At 41.1% G+C, this 15,021-nt stretch overlaps 1 protein-coding gene across 4 annotated transcripts in view; it reads left to right on the top strand.

Moving 5' to 3' along the window:
* The window catches only part of ANKRD6 (ankyrin repeat domain 6), a 330,735-nt gene that overhangs the window by 178,095 nt on the left and 137,619 nt on the right, over positions 1 to 15,021 (top strand). For all 4 annotated transcript variants that reach the window (XM_069726362.1, XM_069726363.1, XM_069726364.1 and 1 more), the window contains one exon: positions 9,687 to 9,953. In XM_069726362.1, coding sequence (XP_069582463.1) covers positions 9,834 to 9,953 — 120 coding nt within the window. In that variant the 5' untranslated portion in view covers positions 9,687 to 9,833. The remainder of the gene's footprint in view (positions 1 to 9,686; positions 9,954 to 15,021) is intronic.

Genomic DNA, 15,021 nt, shown 5'->3' with positions numbered 1-15,021 from the left:
AGCCTGGTGCAGGGCTACAATTTTGTTTCTGGTGTCCTTTGACAGCTCTTTGGTCTTCACCATAGTGGAGTTTGGAGTCAGACTGTTTGAGGGTGTGCACAGGTGTCTTTTTATACTGATAACAAGTTTAAACAGGTGCCATTACTACAGGTAATGAGTGGAGGAAAGAGGAGACTCTTAAAGAAGAAGTTACAGGTCTGTGAGAGCCAGAAATCTTGATTGTTTGTTTCTGACCAAATACTTATTTTCCACCATAATATGCAAATAAAATGTTAAAAAAACAGACAATGTGATTTTCTGGATTTTTTTTTCTCAGTTTGTCTCCCATAGTTGAGGTCTACCTATGATGTAAATTACAGACGCCTCTCATCTTTTTAAGTGGTGGAACTTGCACTATTGCTGACTGACTAAATACTTTTTTGCCCCACTGTAGTACTTTTCAGCAAGAAGTAGGGCCAGTCAATGGGTGACTACCAGCTGAAACTGTGAGCATTGAAGGCAGGCTTGTATATACCGTAATGCTATCGTCAATGGGTCTGGGGAGCAGTTGACTTTTTGTAGGACAGAAGCAGGTGAAGGGATACCTGGGACCACCAGTATCTGAATCTATAGTGGGAACAGATACAGCGGCCACATCAGTAAAGTGTGCACATTGAACAGGAAGCTTATGAACCTCTTCTTACGTGTTGGTAACCTGGTGCGACATCATTGTTGCAATGTGACGTTCCTATCACCCAGGTAGATGGCTTACAGGGGTCCTTTCTGACTGCCACCGACTACTGACATTGCTGCTGGATGAGGTCCTACAAATTGATTCGCCCCATGAACTGAATTTCTATAGACATTTCTTGGCCGTTAGTGATGTACTTAGCTGTGATACACTTTTCATGCATACTTGTGTGAATTATTAGCAGTTCTCTCTATTGTGTAATGTAGTAAATATTTAATAAAATATTTTTATACATAAAGTAAATACATTTTCAAATAAAAAAAAAAATATATATTTTTTACATTTGAATGTAAATATCCAAATCCATTTTACATTCTTACCCATAAGTATTATGTTTGATTGTTACTTTATCAAAATATAGCATCAGGTATCCCTGTTGATCAGTGTTGGGAATAGGCCTCTGGACACACAGCTGGTAATGCTATATTCCATCTACATTTCATATACTAGAGTATATATTTTATATAATTAGCAATTATAAGGAAAGATCATTCAAATGCCAAAATAGTCATTTGCAAGATGAAAATGTAAGTTTTTTTCTTGTATTATAATCCATACCATATTGATTTTTTCCAGATCCATAAACCACTATACAAAATTGTATGAAATGTTGCCAAAGTCATCTTTGAATACTTCAGTTTCTACGTGCTGCAATTTTTTTTTTAACTCTTTTGTTTCTATGAGGTTTCCTATTTTGGATGATTATTGCATAATTTTTCATTTACCTGTGATGTTAAAGCCGTAATATTTATATCTCCAGAATGTTTTTGTAATACTCGTTTTGATCCGAATGGACAGGGCTTCCTATGTTTAATAAATTCTAAGACTTTAATAAGTCATCCATAGTTTGGCTATTGCATTCTTATTCTTGGCATATTGATGTGCTGCCTGTACAGGAATCCACAGAGATCTTAGCAGCATTCCCTGAGCTACCGTACTCTTCAAACACCTTAAGTCTTTGAACTGTATAAATTAAGGCCCTCTGGGCAATACTTGCCTGAAATTCTGTTGATGTTTATTTAAAGTGATGTCAAAAATTTTGAGAATTGTTTCATCCAGTGCATAATGATGTTGTCTTTTATGGAACCTTTGCAATACATAACTAGTAACATTGTACTAACGGGTGTACTGTGAAGTTGAATTACATAGGATGCAACCAGTCTTGTCGGCAACTTTATTTATCAGGGCTGTGGAGTCGGTAAGCCAAACCTCTGACTCCGACTCCTCGATTTCCATGACTCTGGCTCCACTAAAATGGGCTCCGACTCCACGACTCCGCAGCCCTGTTTTACATGCCATGATAATTTAAAAGAATTCATCAAAACACACATGGATGGTACCCTTAGAAACAAACATGACCTGGGTAGAAGAAGACATGAAATAGAAAAAGAGGAATCTTAATGATCACATAGTATTTTATTTAATGATTTCTATTTTTTATATTGTATTTATATTGATTGTATTTTAATAGTATGTTGTGAAATAAAAAAAAATGGAATGATTAGTTGATAAGCAATAGGGAAATATTAACATTTTACAGTCCTCAGTGGTTGATACCTTTTAATGGCGAACTGAAAATATGGTAAATTGCAAGCTTTCGAGACCATTCAGGTCTCCAACAGACCTCCATGGTTGTCACTGCCGGTGGACGACGCTCATAGCAAGGGAGCAATTCTGCTACATACATGCAATCTGATCATCGCCTGTAAGTAGCAGAGCTGATCGGCTTATGGCAGCTTCTTGTCACCTATGGAGACTATTGAAGCATGCCAAAAGTAAAAAAAATATTTTAAAAAATATAAAAGAAAAACATAAAAGTTCAAATCACCCCCCTTTTGCCCCATTCAAAATAAAACAATAACAAAAAAAAATCAAACATACACATATTTGGTATTGCCACATTCAGAATTACCCAATCTATCAATATAAAAAAAGAATTAACCCGATCGCTAAAAGATGTAATGAGAAAAAAAGTAAAAACGCCAGAATTACGTTTTTTTCGGTCGCTGTAACATTGCATTAAAATGCAAAAAAAAAGCCTTCACATGGCCATTTTGACAAAAAATAAAAAAGTTATGGCTCTGGGAAGAAGGGGGCAAAAACTGGAAATGCAAAATCAAAAATACTTCTGGTCGTTAAGGGATTAAACGTGTGTGAAATACCGGTTTCATCAGTGTTTTCTCAGTGTGTCATCAGTGATTTTCCTGTGTGGATAAAGAACTAAATTGCAAAGCTTCTCCTATACTTTGCAATGATGCCATCCATGTACTGTATCTATTTTTCACGGAACCATAGACTTGTATTGGCCATTGTGATCCATGTTGCTGAAAAAAATGGACATGGCACACGGTCTATGAAAAACACAGACATGTGAACAGCACCATAGATTATAATGGGTTTGTGTTGTATCCGCGAGAAAATAAGATCCAACACGGACGTCTGAATGAGGCAAAAAGCATTTTTCTGTTTGTCTCCTTATTTTATATACTGAGTTTGTAGTACAGTAATGTATGTAGCATATTCTACTCTTTTATATATATATACGGAATTTGTAGTACAGTAATGTATGTAGCATATTCTACTTTTATACTTTTTATACATATATACTAGATGGTGGCCCGATTCTAACGCATCGGGTGTTCTAGAATATGCATGTCCACGTAGTATATTGCATAGCCCACGTAGTATATTGCCCAACCACGTAGTATATTGCCCAGCTACGTAGTATATTGCCCAGCGACATATTATATTGCCCAGCGACATATTATATTGCCCAACCACGTAGTATATTGCCCAGCCACGTAGTATATTGTCCAGCCACGTAGTATATTGCCCAGCTACGTAGTATATTGCCCAACCACGTAGTATATTGCCCAGCCACGTAGTATATTGTCCAGCCACGTAGTATATTGCCCAGCTACGTAGTATATTGCCCAGTCATGTAGTATATTGCCCAGCCACGTATATTGCCAGTCACGTAGTGTATTGCCCAGTCACGTAGTATATTGCCCAGCTACGTAGTATATTGCCCAGCTACGTAGTATATTTCCCAGCGACGTAGTATATTGCCCAGCCACGTAGTATATTACCCAGCTACGTAGTATATTGCCCAGCGATGTAGTATATTGCCCAGCCACGTAGTATATTGCCCAGCCACGTAGTATATTGCCCAGCCACGTAGTATATTGCCCAGCCACACAGTATATTGCCCAGCCACGTAGTATATTGCCCAGCCACGTAGTATATTGCCCAGTCACGTAGTATATTGCCCAGCCACGTAGTATATTGCCGAGCCACGTAGTATATTGCCCAGCTACGTACTATATTGCCCAGCTACGTAGTATATTGCCCAGCCACGTAGTATATTGCCCAGCCAGGTAGTATATTGCCCAGTGACGTAGTATATTGCCAAGCCACGTAGTATATAGCACAGCCACGTACTATATATATATATATATATATATATATATATATATATTGCCCAGCTACGTAGTATATTGCCCAGTCATGTAGTATATTGCCCAGCCACGTATATTGCCCAGTCACGTAGTATATTGCCCAGCTACGTAGTATATTGCCCAGCAACGTAGTATATTTCCCAGCGACGTAGTATATTGCCCAGCCACGTAGTATATTACCCAGCTACGTAGTATATTGCCCAGCGATGTAGTATATTGCCCAGCCACGTAGTATATTGCCCAGCCACGTAGTATATTGCCGAGCCACGTAGTATATTGCCCAGCTATGTACTATATTGCCCAGCTACGTAGTATATTGCCCAGCCACGTAGTATATTGCCCAGCCACGTAGTATATTGCCCAGTCACGTAGTATATTGCCCAGCCACGTAGTATATTGCCGAGCCACGTAGTATATTGCCCAGCTACGTACTATATTGCCCAGCTACGTAGTATACTGCCCAGTCACGTAGTATATTGGCCAGTCACGTAGTATATTGCCCAGCCACGTATGTAACAGGTTAAAAAATAAAAAATAAACATATACTCACCATCCGAGGGCCCCTTGTAGTCCTGTCGCCTTGGTGCGGTGCACGCGGCAGCTTCCGGTCCCAGGGTTGGATGAGCGCAGGACCTGTGATGACGTCGCGATCACATGACCGTGACATCATGGAAGGTCCTTCTCGCATAGCATCTTTGGCACCGGAGCCTGCTGCTTGCACTGCCGAGGACACCGCGCACGTCGGAGGGTGAGAATAACGTTTTTTTTTTTTTAATTATTATTTGTAACATTAGATGTTTTTACTATTGATGCTGCATACGCAGCATCAATAGTAAAAAGTTGGTCACGCAGGGTTAATAGCGACGGTAACAGAGTGAGTTACCCGCGGCATAACGCGGTCCGTTACCACTGACATTAACCCTGTGTGAGCGGTGACTGGAGGGGAGTATGGAGCGGGCACTGACTGTGGGGAGTATGGAGCGGGTGCCGGGCGCTGACTGCAGGGGAGTAGGGAGGGACTAATCGGACTATGGCCGTTGCTGATTGGTCGCGACAGCCATGACAGGCAGCTGGCGAGACCAATCAGCGACTTGGATTTCCATGACAGACAGAGGCCGCGACCAACAGAAAGACAGACAGAAAGACAGACAGACAGACGGAAGTGACCCTTAGACAATTATATAGTAGATGCTGAGTTTGTAGTACAGTAATGTATGTAGCATATTCTACTCTTTTATATATATATATACTGAGTTTGTAGTACAGTAATGTATGTAGCATATTCTACTCTTTTATATATATACAGAGTTTGTAGTACAGTAATGTATGTAGCATATTCTACTCTTTTATATATATATATACTGAGTTTGTAGTACAGTAATGTATGTAGCATATTCTACTCTTTTATATATATACTGAGTTTGTAGTACAGTAATGTATGTAGCATATTCTACTCTTTTATATATATATACTGAGTTTGTAGTACAGTAATGTATGTAGCATATTCTACTCTTTTATATATATATATATATATATATATATATATATACTGAGTTTGTAGTACAGTAATGTATGTAGCATATTCTACTCTTTTATATATATATACAGAGTTTGTAGTACAGTAATGTATGTAGCATATTCTACTCTTTTATATATATACTAGATGGCAGCCCGATTCTAAAGAATCGGGAGTCTAGAATCCATATATACTTTATTTATTCAAATGTAAGAATAATACAATTAATAAATAATGGTAAGAAAGAACAAAAATAATAGGCAGTATATGGAGAAAACACCAAACAAAAGTTCAAAATTGGTGTGAAAATGTCACTGAACCACTTCACAACTAAATATATATAGTTTTGGTAAATGGTATTATCATTTTTTTGACGAAATTCGGCAGGAGCTTGAAGAGCAACGTCACTGGGCCAGCCTCCACGCAGTAGAAACTTGCTGTGAGGTAAAAATTCAAAAATCACACCAAAATGGCGGGCGGAGTGTGTCACAGTACGGCACGTTTCTGATTGGTCACTCGCAGCAGGCGGCAACCAATCAGACACTGGACACTGTTGACGTCACTTATCTCCGGACATTAGCTCCGGACATTAGCTCCGGACATTAGCTCCGGACAGGAAGTTGGCACAAATTGCAGGAAGTAGTATTCTAGGCAATTATATATTAGATACTGAGTTTGTAGTACAGTAATGTATGTAGCATATTCTACTCTTTTATATATATATACTGAGTTTGTAGTACAGTAATGTATGTAGCATATTCTACTCTTTTATATATATACAGAGTTTGTAGTACAGTAATGTATGTAGCATATTCTACTCTTTTATATATATACTGAGTTTGTAGTACAGTAATGTATGTAGCATATTCTACTCTTTTATATATATATATATATATATATATATATATATATATATATACTGAGTTTGTAGTACAGTAATGTATGTAGCATATTCTACTCTTTTATATATATATATACAGAGTTTGTAGTACAGTAATGTATGTAGCATATTCTACTCTTTTATATATATACTGAGTTTGTAGTACAGTAATGTATGTAGCATATTCTACTCTTTTATATATATACTGAGTTTGTAGTACAGTAATGTATGTAGCATATTCTACTCTTTTATATATATATATATATATATATATATATATATACTGAGTTTGTAGTACAGTAATGTATGTAGCATATTCTACTCTTTTATATATATATACAGAGTTTGTAGTACAGTAATGTATGTAGCATATTCTACTCTTTTATATATATATATATATATATATATATATACTGAGTTTGTAGTACAGTAATGTATGTAGCATATTCTACTCTTTTATATATATATATATATATATATATATATATATATACTGAGTTTGTAGTACAGTAATGTATGTAGCATATTCTACTCTTTTATATATATATATATATACTGAGTTTGTAGTACAGTAATGTATGTAGCATATTCTACTCTTTTATATATATGTACTGAGTTTGTAGTACAGTAATGTATGTAGCATATTCTACTCTTTTATATATATACAGAGTTTGTAGTACAGTAATGTATGTAGCATATTCTACTCTTTTATATATATACTGAGTTTGTAGTACAGTAATGTATGTAGCATATTCTACTCTTTTATATATATACAGAGTTTGTAGTACAGTAATGTATGTAGCATATTCTACTCTTTTATATATATACTGAGTTTGTAGTACAGTAATGTATGTAGCATATTCTACTCTTTTATATATATATACTAGATGGCAGCCCGATTCTAAAGAATCGGGAGTCTAGAATCCATATATACTTTATTTATTCAAATGTAAAAATAATACAATTAATAAATAATAGTAAGAAAGAACAAAAAATGGCTGCACTCACCAGCTCTTGACAATTCTTGTTATTTAAGGTACAGTTACACAGGATCCATGAACATGCTTATGAGGGGAGGGATGAAATACATCAGACGACAACTTTGCGTGTTGTGGCAAATGCCACAACAACGGTTCTTTGCTTAAGAACAATGTCAGGTAGTAGGAAAATAGCCAGTTAATAATAGGCAATAGTTCTTTGCAGGAATGCAGATATTAATAAATAGGCAGTTTATATTGCAGAGAAATTGCTGGGCAATAATGGACAATGTCCTTATGTGGCAAATAATAGAGCAATATACCCAATGTGGCAAAGAAGAGGTTAATAAACGGCAGTCTCTCAGTATAACAGTCAGTGAATAATAGGCAGTATATGGAGAAAACACCAAACAAAAGTTCAAAATTGGTGTGAAAATGTCACTGAACCACTTCACAACTAAATATATATAGTTTTGGTAAATGGTATTATCATTTTTTTGACGAAATTCGGCAGGAGCTTGAAGAGCAACGTCACTGGGCCCGCCTCCACGCAGTAGAAACTTGCTGTGAGGTAAAAATTCAAAAATCACACCAAAATGGCGGGCGGAGTGTGTCACAGTACGGCACGTTTCTGATTGGTCGCTCGCAGCAGGCGGCAACCAATCAGACACTGGACACTGTTGACGTCACTTATCTCCGGACATTAGCTCCGGACATTATCTCCGGACATTAGCTCCGGACAGGAAGTTGGCACAAATTGCAGGAAGTAGTATTCTAGGCAATTATATATTAGATACTGAGTTTGTAGTACAGTAATGTATGTAGCATATTCTACTCTTTTATATATATATACAGAGTTTGTAGTACAGTAATGTATGTAGCATATTCTACTCTTTTATATATATATACTGAGTTTGTAGTACAGTAATGTATGTAGCATATTCTACTCTTTTATATATATATACGGAGTTTGTAGTACAGTAATGTATGTAGCATATTCTACTCTTTTATATATATATATATATATATATATATACTGAGCTTGTAGTACAGTAATGTATGTAGCATATTCTACTCTTTTATATATATACTAGATGGCAGCCCGATTCTAAAGAATCGGGAGTCTAGAATCCATATATACTTTATTTATTCAAATGTAAGAATAATACAATTAATAAATAATAGTAAGAACGAACAAAAATAATAGGCAGTATATGGAGAAAACACCAAACAAAAGTTCAAAATTGGTGTGAAAATGTCACTGAACCACTTCACAACTAAATATATATAGTTTTGGTAAATGGTATTATCATTTTTTTGACGAAATTCGGCAGGAGCTTGAAGAGCAACGTCACTGGGCCCGCCTCCACGCAGTAGAAACTTGCTGTGAGGTAAAAATTCAAAAATCACACCAAAATGGCGGGCGGAGTGTGTCACAGTACGGCACGTTTCTGATTGGTCGCTCGCAGCAGGCGGCAACCAATCAGACACTGAACACTGTTGACGTCACTTATCTCCGGACATTAGCTCCGGACATTAGCTCCGGACAAAGCCACGGAAGTTGGCACAAATTGCAGGAAGTAGTATTCTAGGCAATTATATATTAGATACAGAGTTTGTAGTACAGTAATGTATGTAGCATATTCTACTCTTTTATATATATACTGAGTTTGTAGTACAGTAATGTATGTAGCATATTCTACTCTTTTATATATATATACAGAGTTTGTAGTAAAGTAATGTATGTAGCATATTCTACTCTTATATATATATATATATACAGAGTTTGTAGTACAGTAATGTATGTAGCATATTCTACTCTTTTATATATATACTGAGTTTGTAGTACAGTAATGTATGTAGCATATTCTACTCTTTTATATATATATATATATACAGAGTTTGTAGTACAGTAATGTATGTAGCATATTCTACTCTTTTATATATATACTGAGTTTGTAGTACAGTAATGTATGTAGCATATTCTACTCTTTTATATATATACAGAGTTTGTAGTACAGTAATGTATGTAGCATATTCTACTCTTTTATATATATACTGAGTTTGTAGTACAGTAATGTATGTAGCATATTCTACTCTTTTAATGAATTATTTTTCTTTTCAGATCTAAAAGATGCCAAGTTGAAGTATGTGATACAAAAAGCCGTCCTTGCAGTGAAGTATGTTGTACTTGCACTCCTGTGAAAAGATTCTCAGCTAATGAGCACATCTGTATCCTACGCCTGTCCTGAGGACTTCCCGATTCTAATTCATGAGCCAGCAAGATGTGGTCGCTGCGCTATCAGAACGCCTCCTCGTAGCTGCATACAAAGGCCAAGTGGATAATGTTGTGCAGCTTATTAACAAGGGTGCCAAGGTAGCAGTTACCAAGGTAACTAGAAAGTCATTTATCGTATTGTAAGGATGGAAAATCATGCTTAGCCCAACAGTCAGCATAGAAATATGGGCACTATTACTGCTGTTCAGAATTTGTCAGATCGGTGGATTCACGTCAAAGCGAGTTGAGCTGCAATACCTGAGAACGGCCACAACACAGTGTGTGGAGCTGTGGTGTTTTATCTTGAACACTGTGTACTGCTGCCCCCTGTTGGACCTGCTAACAGATGACCGGTGGGGGTGTTGGGTCTCTGCCGAGCTTATATTCATGGCTTGCTCTAAGGATAGGGTATCCAGATCACAATAGTGAACCACCCCTTATAAATTAAGCGTAGATCTTGACTTTTTAAAATGTTAGTACGCTTTGGTATAAATTTCCATTTGCATTGTATAAAGGTGTAATATGTATAATTTCCTCCTGGGGAGCACCTGCAGTATATACTGCTACCTGATGCATTATACATCAGGATTTAAGCACTTCTGTGTATCTTACCATAATCTCTATTGTCAGCTGTATTTTCGGAACAAATAAGGCCATTATGAGCCCTAATCACAGAGAATTGCCTAAATAGGTCTCATGTGCCATGCCATATTCGGTCCGGGCAATAAAAAATAAAATAAATATATATACATCTTAATATATAAAGCTGAATGTGTGTGTGTGTGTATGTATGTATGTATGTATGTATGTCCGGGATTGGCATCTGCACTATCGCAGCTACAGCCACAAAATTTTGCACAGTCACACGTCTGGACCCCGAGAGCGTCATAGGCTATGTTGTGAGGCGAAATTTTAACCCCGCGCATTCCAATTCACCAAACAATTTTGCACCTATCTACATAATGGTGAAAAAAGTGAGAGGAAAAGTGTTGGAGGCGTCGCAACTACAGCCACAAAATTTTGCACAGTCACACGTCTGGACCCCGAGAGCGTCATAGGCTATGTTGTGAGGTGAAATTTTAACCCCGCGCTTTCCAATTCACCAAACAATTTTGCCCCTATCTACTTAATGGGGAAAAGTGAAAGGAAAAGTGTTGGAGGCAAATGGACAGCTGCCAGATGTGAACAATGGGGACTTAAAGAATGAGAGCGATGGCGCCAAAGAGTATATACCGTACAGTTGCTAAGGTGGGGGCCCGACATGGGATACTCACCACACACGGGGATATGAACACACACACACAAAAGGCGCCACACACTACCACGTGCTTGAACACATATTACTCTCAGCACACATTTCACCACACATACACCAACCTCGCCAGATAAGTCGAAACACAAAAGTCGCCGCTCAAAACTCGCCACAAGTCCAAAACTCACCTCATGAAAAACTCGCCACACGCAAAACTTGCACACGCGGAAAAATTGCCACATGCACAAAAGTTGCAACACATGTAAAAGTTGCCTCACACAAAACTTGCACATACTCAAAACGCACCACACATATAACTCGCCACGCGCAAAACTCGCCATGCGCAAAACTTGCTGCACACAACTTGCAACACTAACCTGTCACATGCAACTCGACACACAAAAAGTTGCTACACGCATGTAACCACACAAAACTCATCTCACAAAAGTCGCTACATGCATGTTGCCACACGCAACTCGACACACACAACTTGACAAACGAAACTCGCCCTTAAACACACACAAGTCTGGTATTATCCTTCAAAAATAAAAATCTGATTAATAAGCATACAAACTACAAGAGCAACAAATGTACCATATAGGAAATACGGCAGCTGTCAGTCACATGACCTGTCTATTATGTGTATGTGTGAGCTAATATATACTGCCAGGGGGAGGGCTTCCTGTTGGCTGGGGATTTATCAGGCTGCCAATTTAGCTTACAAATACTGAGGTAAAAATACTGAGCAAATAACGTGTGAACGAGGTCTAACACAGGAGGAGATGACACACAGCTATCAGGGGCGGATTATCAGAGGGTCAATATGGGCGGTAGCCCAGGGCCCAGTGGTCTGGGGGGGCCCTGGGCTACCGCACAGATTGACCCTCCACTAATTGTCTGAATGCCCGCCGGCATTTGTGTGCCCCCGGACCCGGTGGGCAGAGAGAGGGGGCCCGCATTGGTTGGGAGGTGCGTGTATCAGCCGGTCAGCTGAGAGCTCCGAGTCCCTGCACCAGGCCTGCACAGCAGCACAGCAGCACACCACATAATGGCTGCTCTGTGCACAGGACCTGTGAAGAGGTCACAGGATGGGAGGAGTCAGGGGTCACATGATCGGGAGGAGGACCTCCGTGTACAGGACTTTGCTGGTTGCCATGGCGCCGCAGGAAGGTAAGGCAGCGTATGTGTGAGGTCAGGAGGTGTTTACAGGGTGGATGTAGCAGAGCCATGTGTGTACGAGGTGTATGGATCAGAGCAGCGTGTGAAAGGTGTATGGAGCGGAGTCGTGTGTGTACGATGTGTACGGAGCCGTGTGCATGAGGTGTACGGAGCGCAGCCGTGTGTGTACGAGGTGTACGGAGCGGAGCCGTGTGTACGAGGTGTACGGAGCACAGCCGCGTGTGTATGAGGTGTACGGAGCGGAGCAGCGTGTGTATGAGGTGTATGGATCGGAGCAGCATGTGAAAGGTGTACGGAGTGGAGTCGTGTGTACGAGGTGTACGGAGCACAGCCGCGTGTGTACGAGGTGTACGAAGCACAGCCGCGTGTGTACGAGGTGTACGGAGCCCAGCGCCGTGTGTACGATGTGTACGGAGCACTGCCGCGTGTGTACGAGGTGTACGGAGCACGGCCGCGTGTGTATGAGGTGTACGGAGCACAGCCGCGTGTGTATGAGGTGTACGGAGCGGAGCAGCATGTGAAAGGTGTACGGAGCGGAGCCGTGTGTACGATGTGTACGGAGCACTGCCACGTGTGTACGAGGTGTACGGAGCACAGCCGCGTGTGTACGAGGTGTACGGAGCGGAGCCGTGTGTACGATGTGTACGGAGCACTGCCGCGTGTGTACGAGGTGTACGGAGCCCAGCCGCGTGTGTACGAGGTGTACGGAGCGGAGCCGTGTGTACGATGTGTACGGAGCACTGCCGCGTGTGTACGAGGTGTACGGAGCACAGCCGCGTGTGTATGAGGTGTACGGAGCGGAGCAGCATGTGAAAGGTGTACGGAGTGGAGTCGTGTGTACGAGGTGTACGGAGCAGAGCAGCGTGTGTATGAGGTGTACAGAGCGGAGTCGTGTGTACAAGGTGTACGGAGCACAGCTGCGTGTGTACGAGGTGTACGGAGCCCAGCCGCGTGTGTACGAGGTGTACGGAGCGGAGCCGTGTGTACGATGTGTACGGAGCACTGCCGCGTGTGTACGGAGCACAGCCGCGTGTGTACGAGGTGTACGGAGCACAGCCGCGTGTGTACGAGGTGTACGGAGCGGAGCCGTGTGTACGATGTGTACGGAGCACTGCCGCGTGTGTACGAGGTGTACGGAGCGCAGCATGTGAAAGGTGTACGGAGTGGAGTCGTGTGTACGAGGTGTACGGAGCACAGCTGCGTGTGTACGAGGTGTACGGAGCACAGCCGCGTGTGTACGAGGTGTACGGAGCGCAGCCGCGTGTGTACGAGGTGTACGGAGCGGAGTCGTGTGTAAGAGGTGTACGGAGCCATGTGTACAAGGTGTACGGAGCACAGCCGCATGTGTACAAGGTGTACGGAGCGGAGTCGTGTGTAAGAGGTGTACGGAGCCATGTGTACGAGGTGTACGGAGCACAGCCGCGTGTGTACGAGGTGTACGGAGCGTAGTCGTGTGTACGAGGTGTACGGAGCACAGCCGCGTGTGTATGAGGTGTACGGAGCACAGCCACGTGTGTATGAAGTGTACGGAGTAGTGCCGTGTGTGTACGAGATGTATGGAGAGGAGCCGTATGTGTATGAGGTGTACGCAGCGGAGCTGTGTGTGTGCAAGGTATGCGGAGCAGTGTGTGCAATGTGTATGGAGCGGAGCGGTGTGTGTATGAGGTGTACGGAGTAGTGCCGTGTGTACGAGATGTATGGAGCGGAGCCGTGTGTGTATGAGGTGTATGGAGCGGAGCCGTGTATGAGGTGTATGGAGCAGAGCCGTGTGTGTATGAGGTGTATGGAGCAGAGCCGTGTATGAGGTGTATGGAGCGGAGCTGAATGTGTACGGAGCGGAGCCGTGTGTGTATGAGATGTATGGAGTGGAGCCGTGTATGCAAAGTTTACGGAGCGCAGCCGCGTGTGTAGGAGTAGCTATGTGTGGCCATTATCATGTGCGGCCAATATACAGTAAGGAGCATCATGTGTGGCCATTATACAGTATGGAGCATCATGTGCGGTCATTATACAGTATTATTGAGCATCATGTGCGGTCATTATACAGTATGGAGAATCATGTGTGGCTATTATACAGTATGGAGCATCATGTGCGGTCATTATACAGTATGGAGCATCATGTGCGGTCATTATACACTATGGAGCATCATGTGTGGTCATTATACAGTATGGAGCATCATGTGCGGTCATTATACACTATGGAGCATCATGTGCGGTCATTATACACTATGGAGCATCATGTGCGGTCATTATACAGTATGGAGCATCATGTGCGGTCATTATACACTATGGAGCATCATGTGCGGTCATTATACAGTATGGAGCATCATGTTCGGTCATTATACAGTATGGAGCATCATGTGCGGTCATTATACAGTATGGAGCATGATGTGCAGTCATTATACAGTATGGAGCATCATGTGCGGCTATTATACAGTATGGAACATCATGTGCGGTCATTATACAGTATGGAGCCTCATGTGCGGTCATTATAAAGTATGGAGCCTCATGTGCGGTCATTATACAGTATCGAGCATCATGTGCGGCTATTATACAGTATGGAACATCATGTGCGGTCATTATACAGTATGGAGCATCATGTGTGGCCATTATACAGTATGGAGCATCATGTGCGGTCATTATACAGTATGGAGCATCATGTGCGGCTATTATACAGTATGGAGCATCATGTGTGGCCATTATACAGTATAGAGCATCATGTGCGGTCATTATACAGTATGGAGCATCATG

Source organism: Ranitomeya imitator, chromosome 5, assembly GCF_032444005.1.
Source record: "Ranitomeya imitator isolate aRanImi1 chromosome 5, aRanImi1.pri, whole genome shotgun sequence".
Taxonomy (NCBI): Eukaryota; Metazoa; Chordata; class Amphibia; order Anura; family Dendrobatidae; genus Ranitomeya; species Ranitomeya imitator.
Note: the sequence above shows the minus strand (reverse complement) of the source record. Positions and strands in the feature narration are given on the sequence as shown.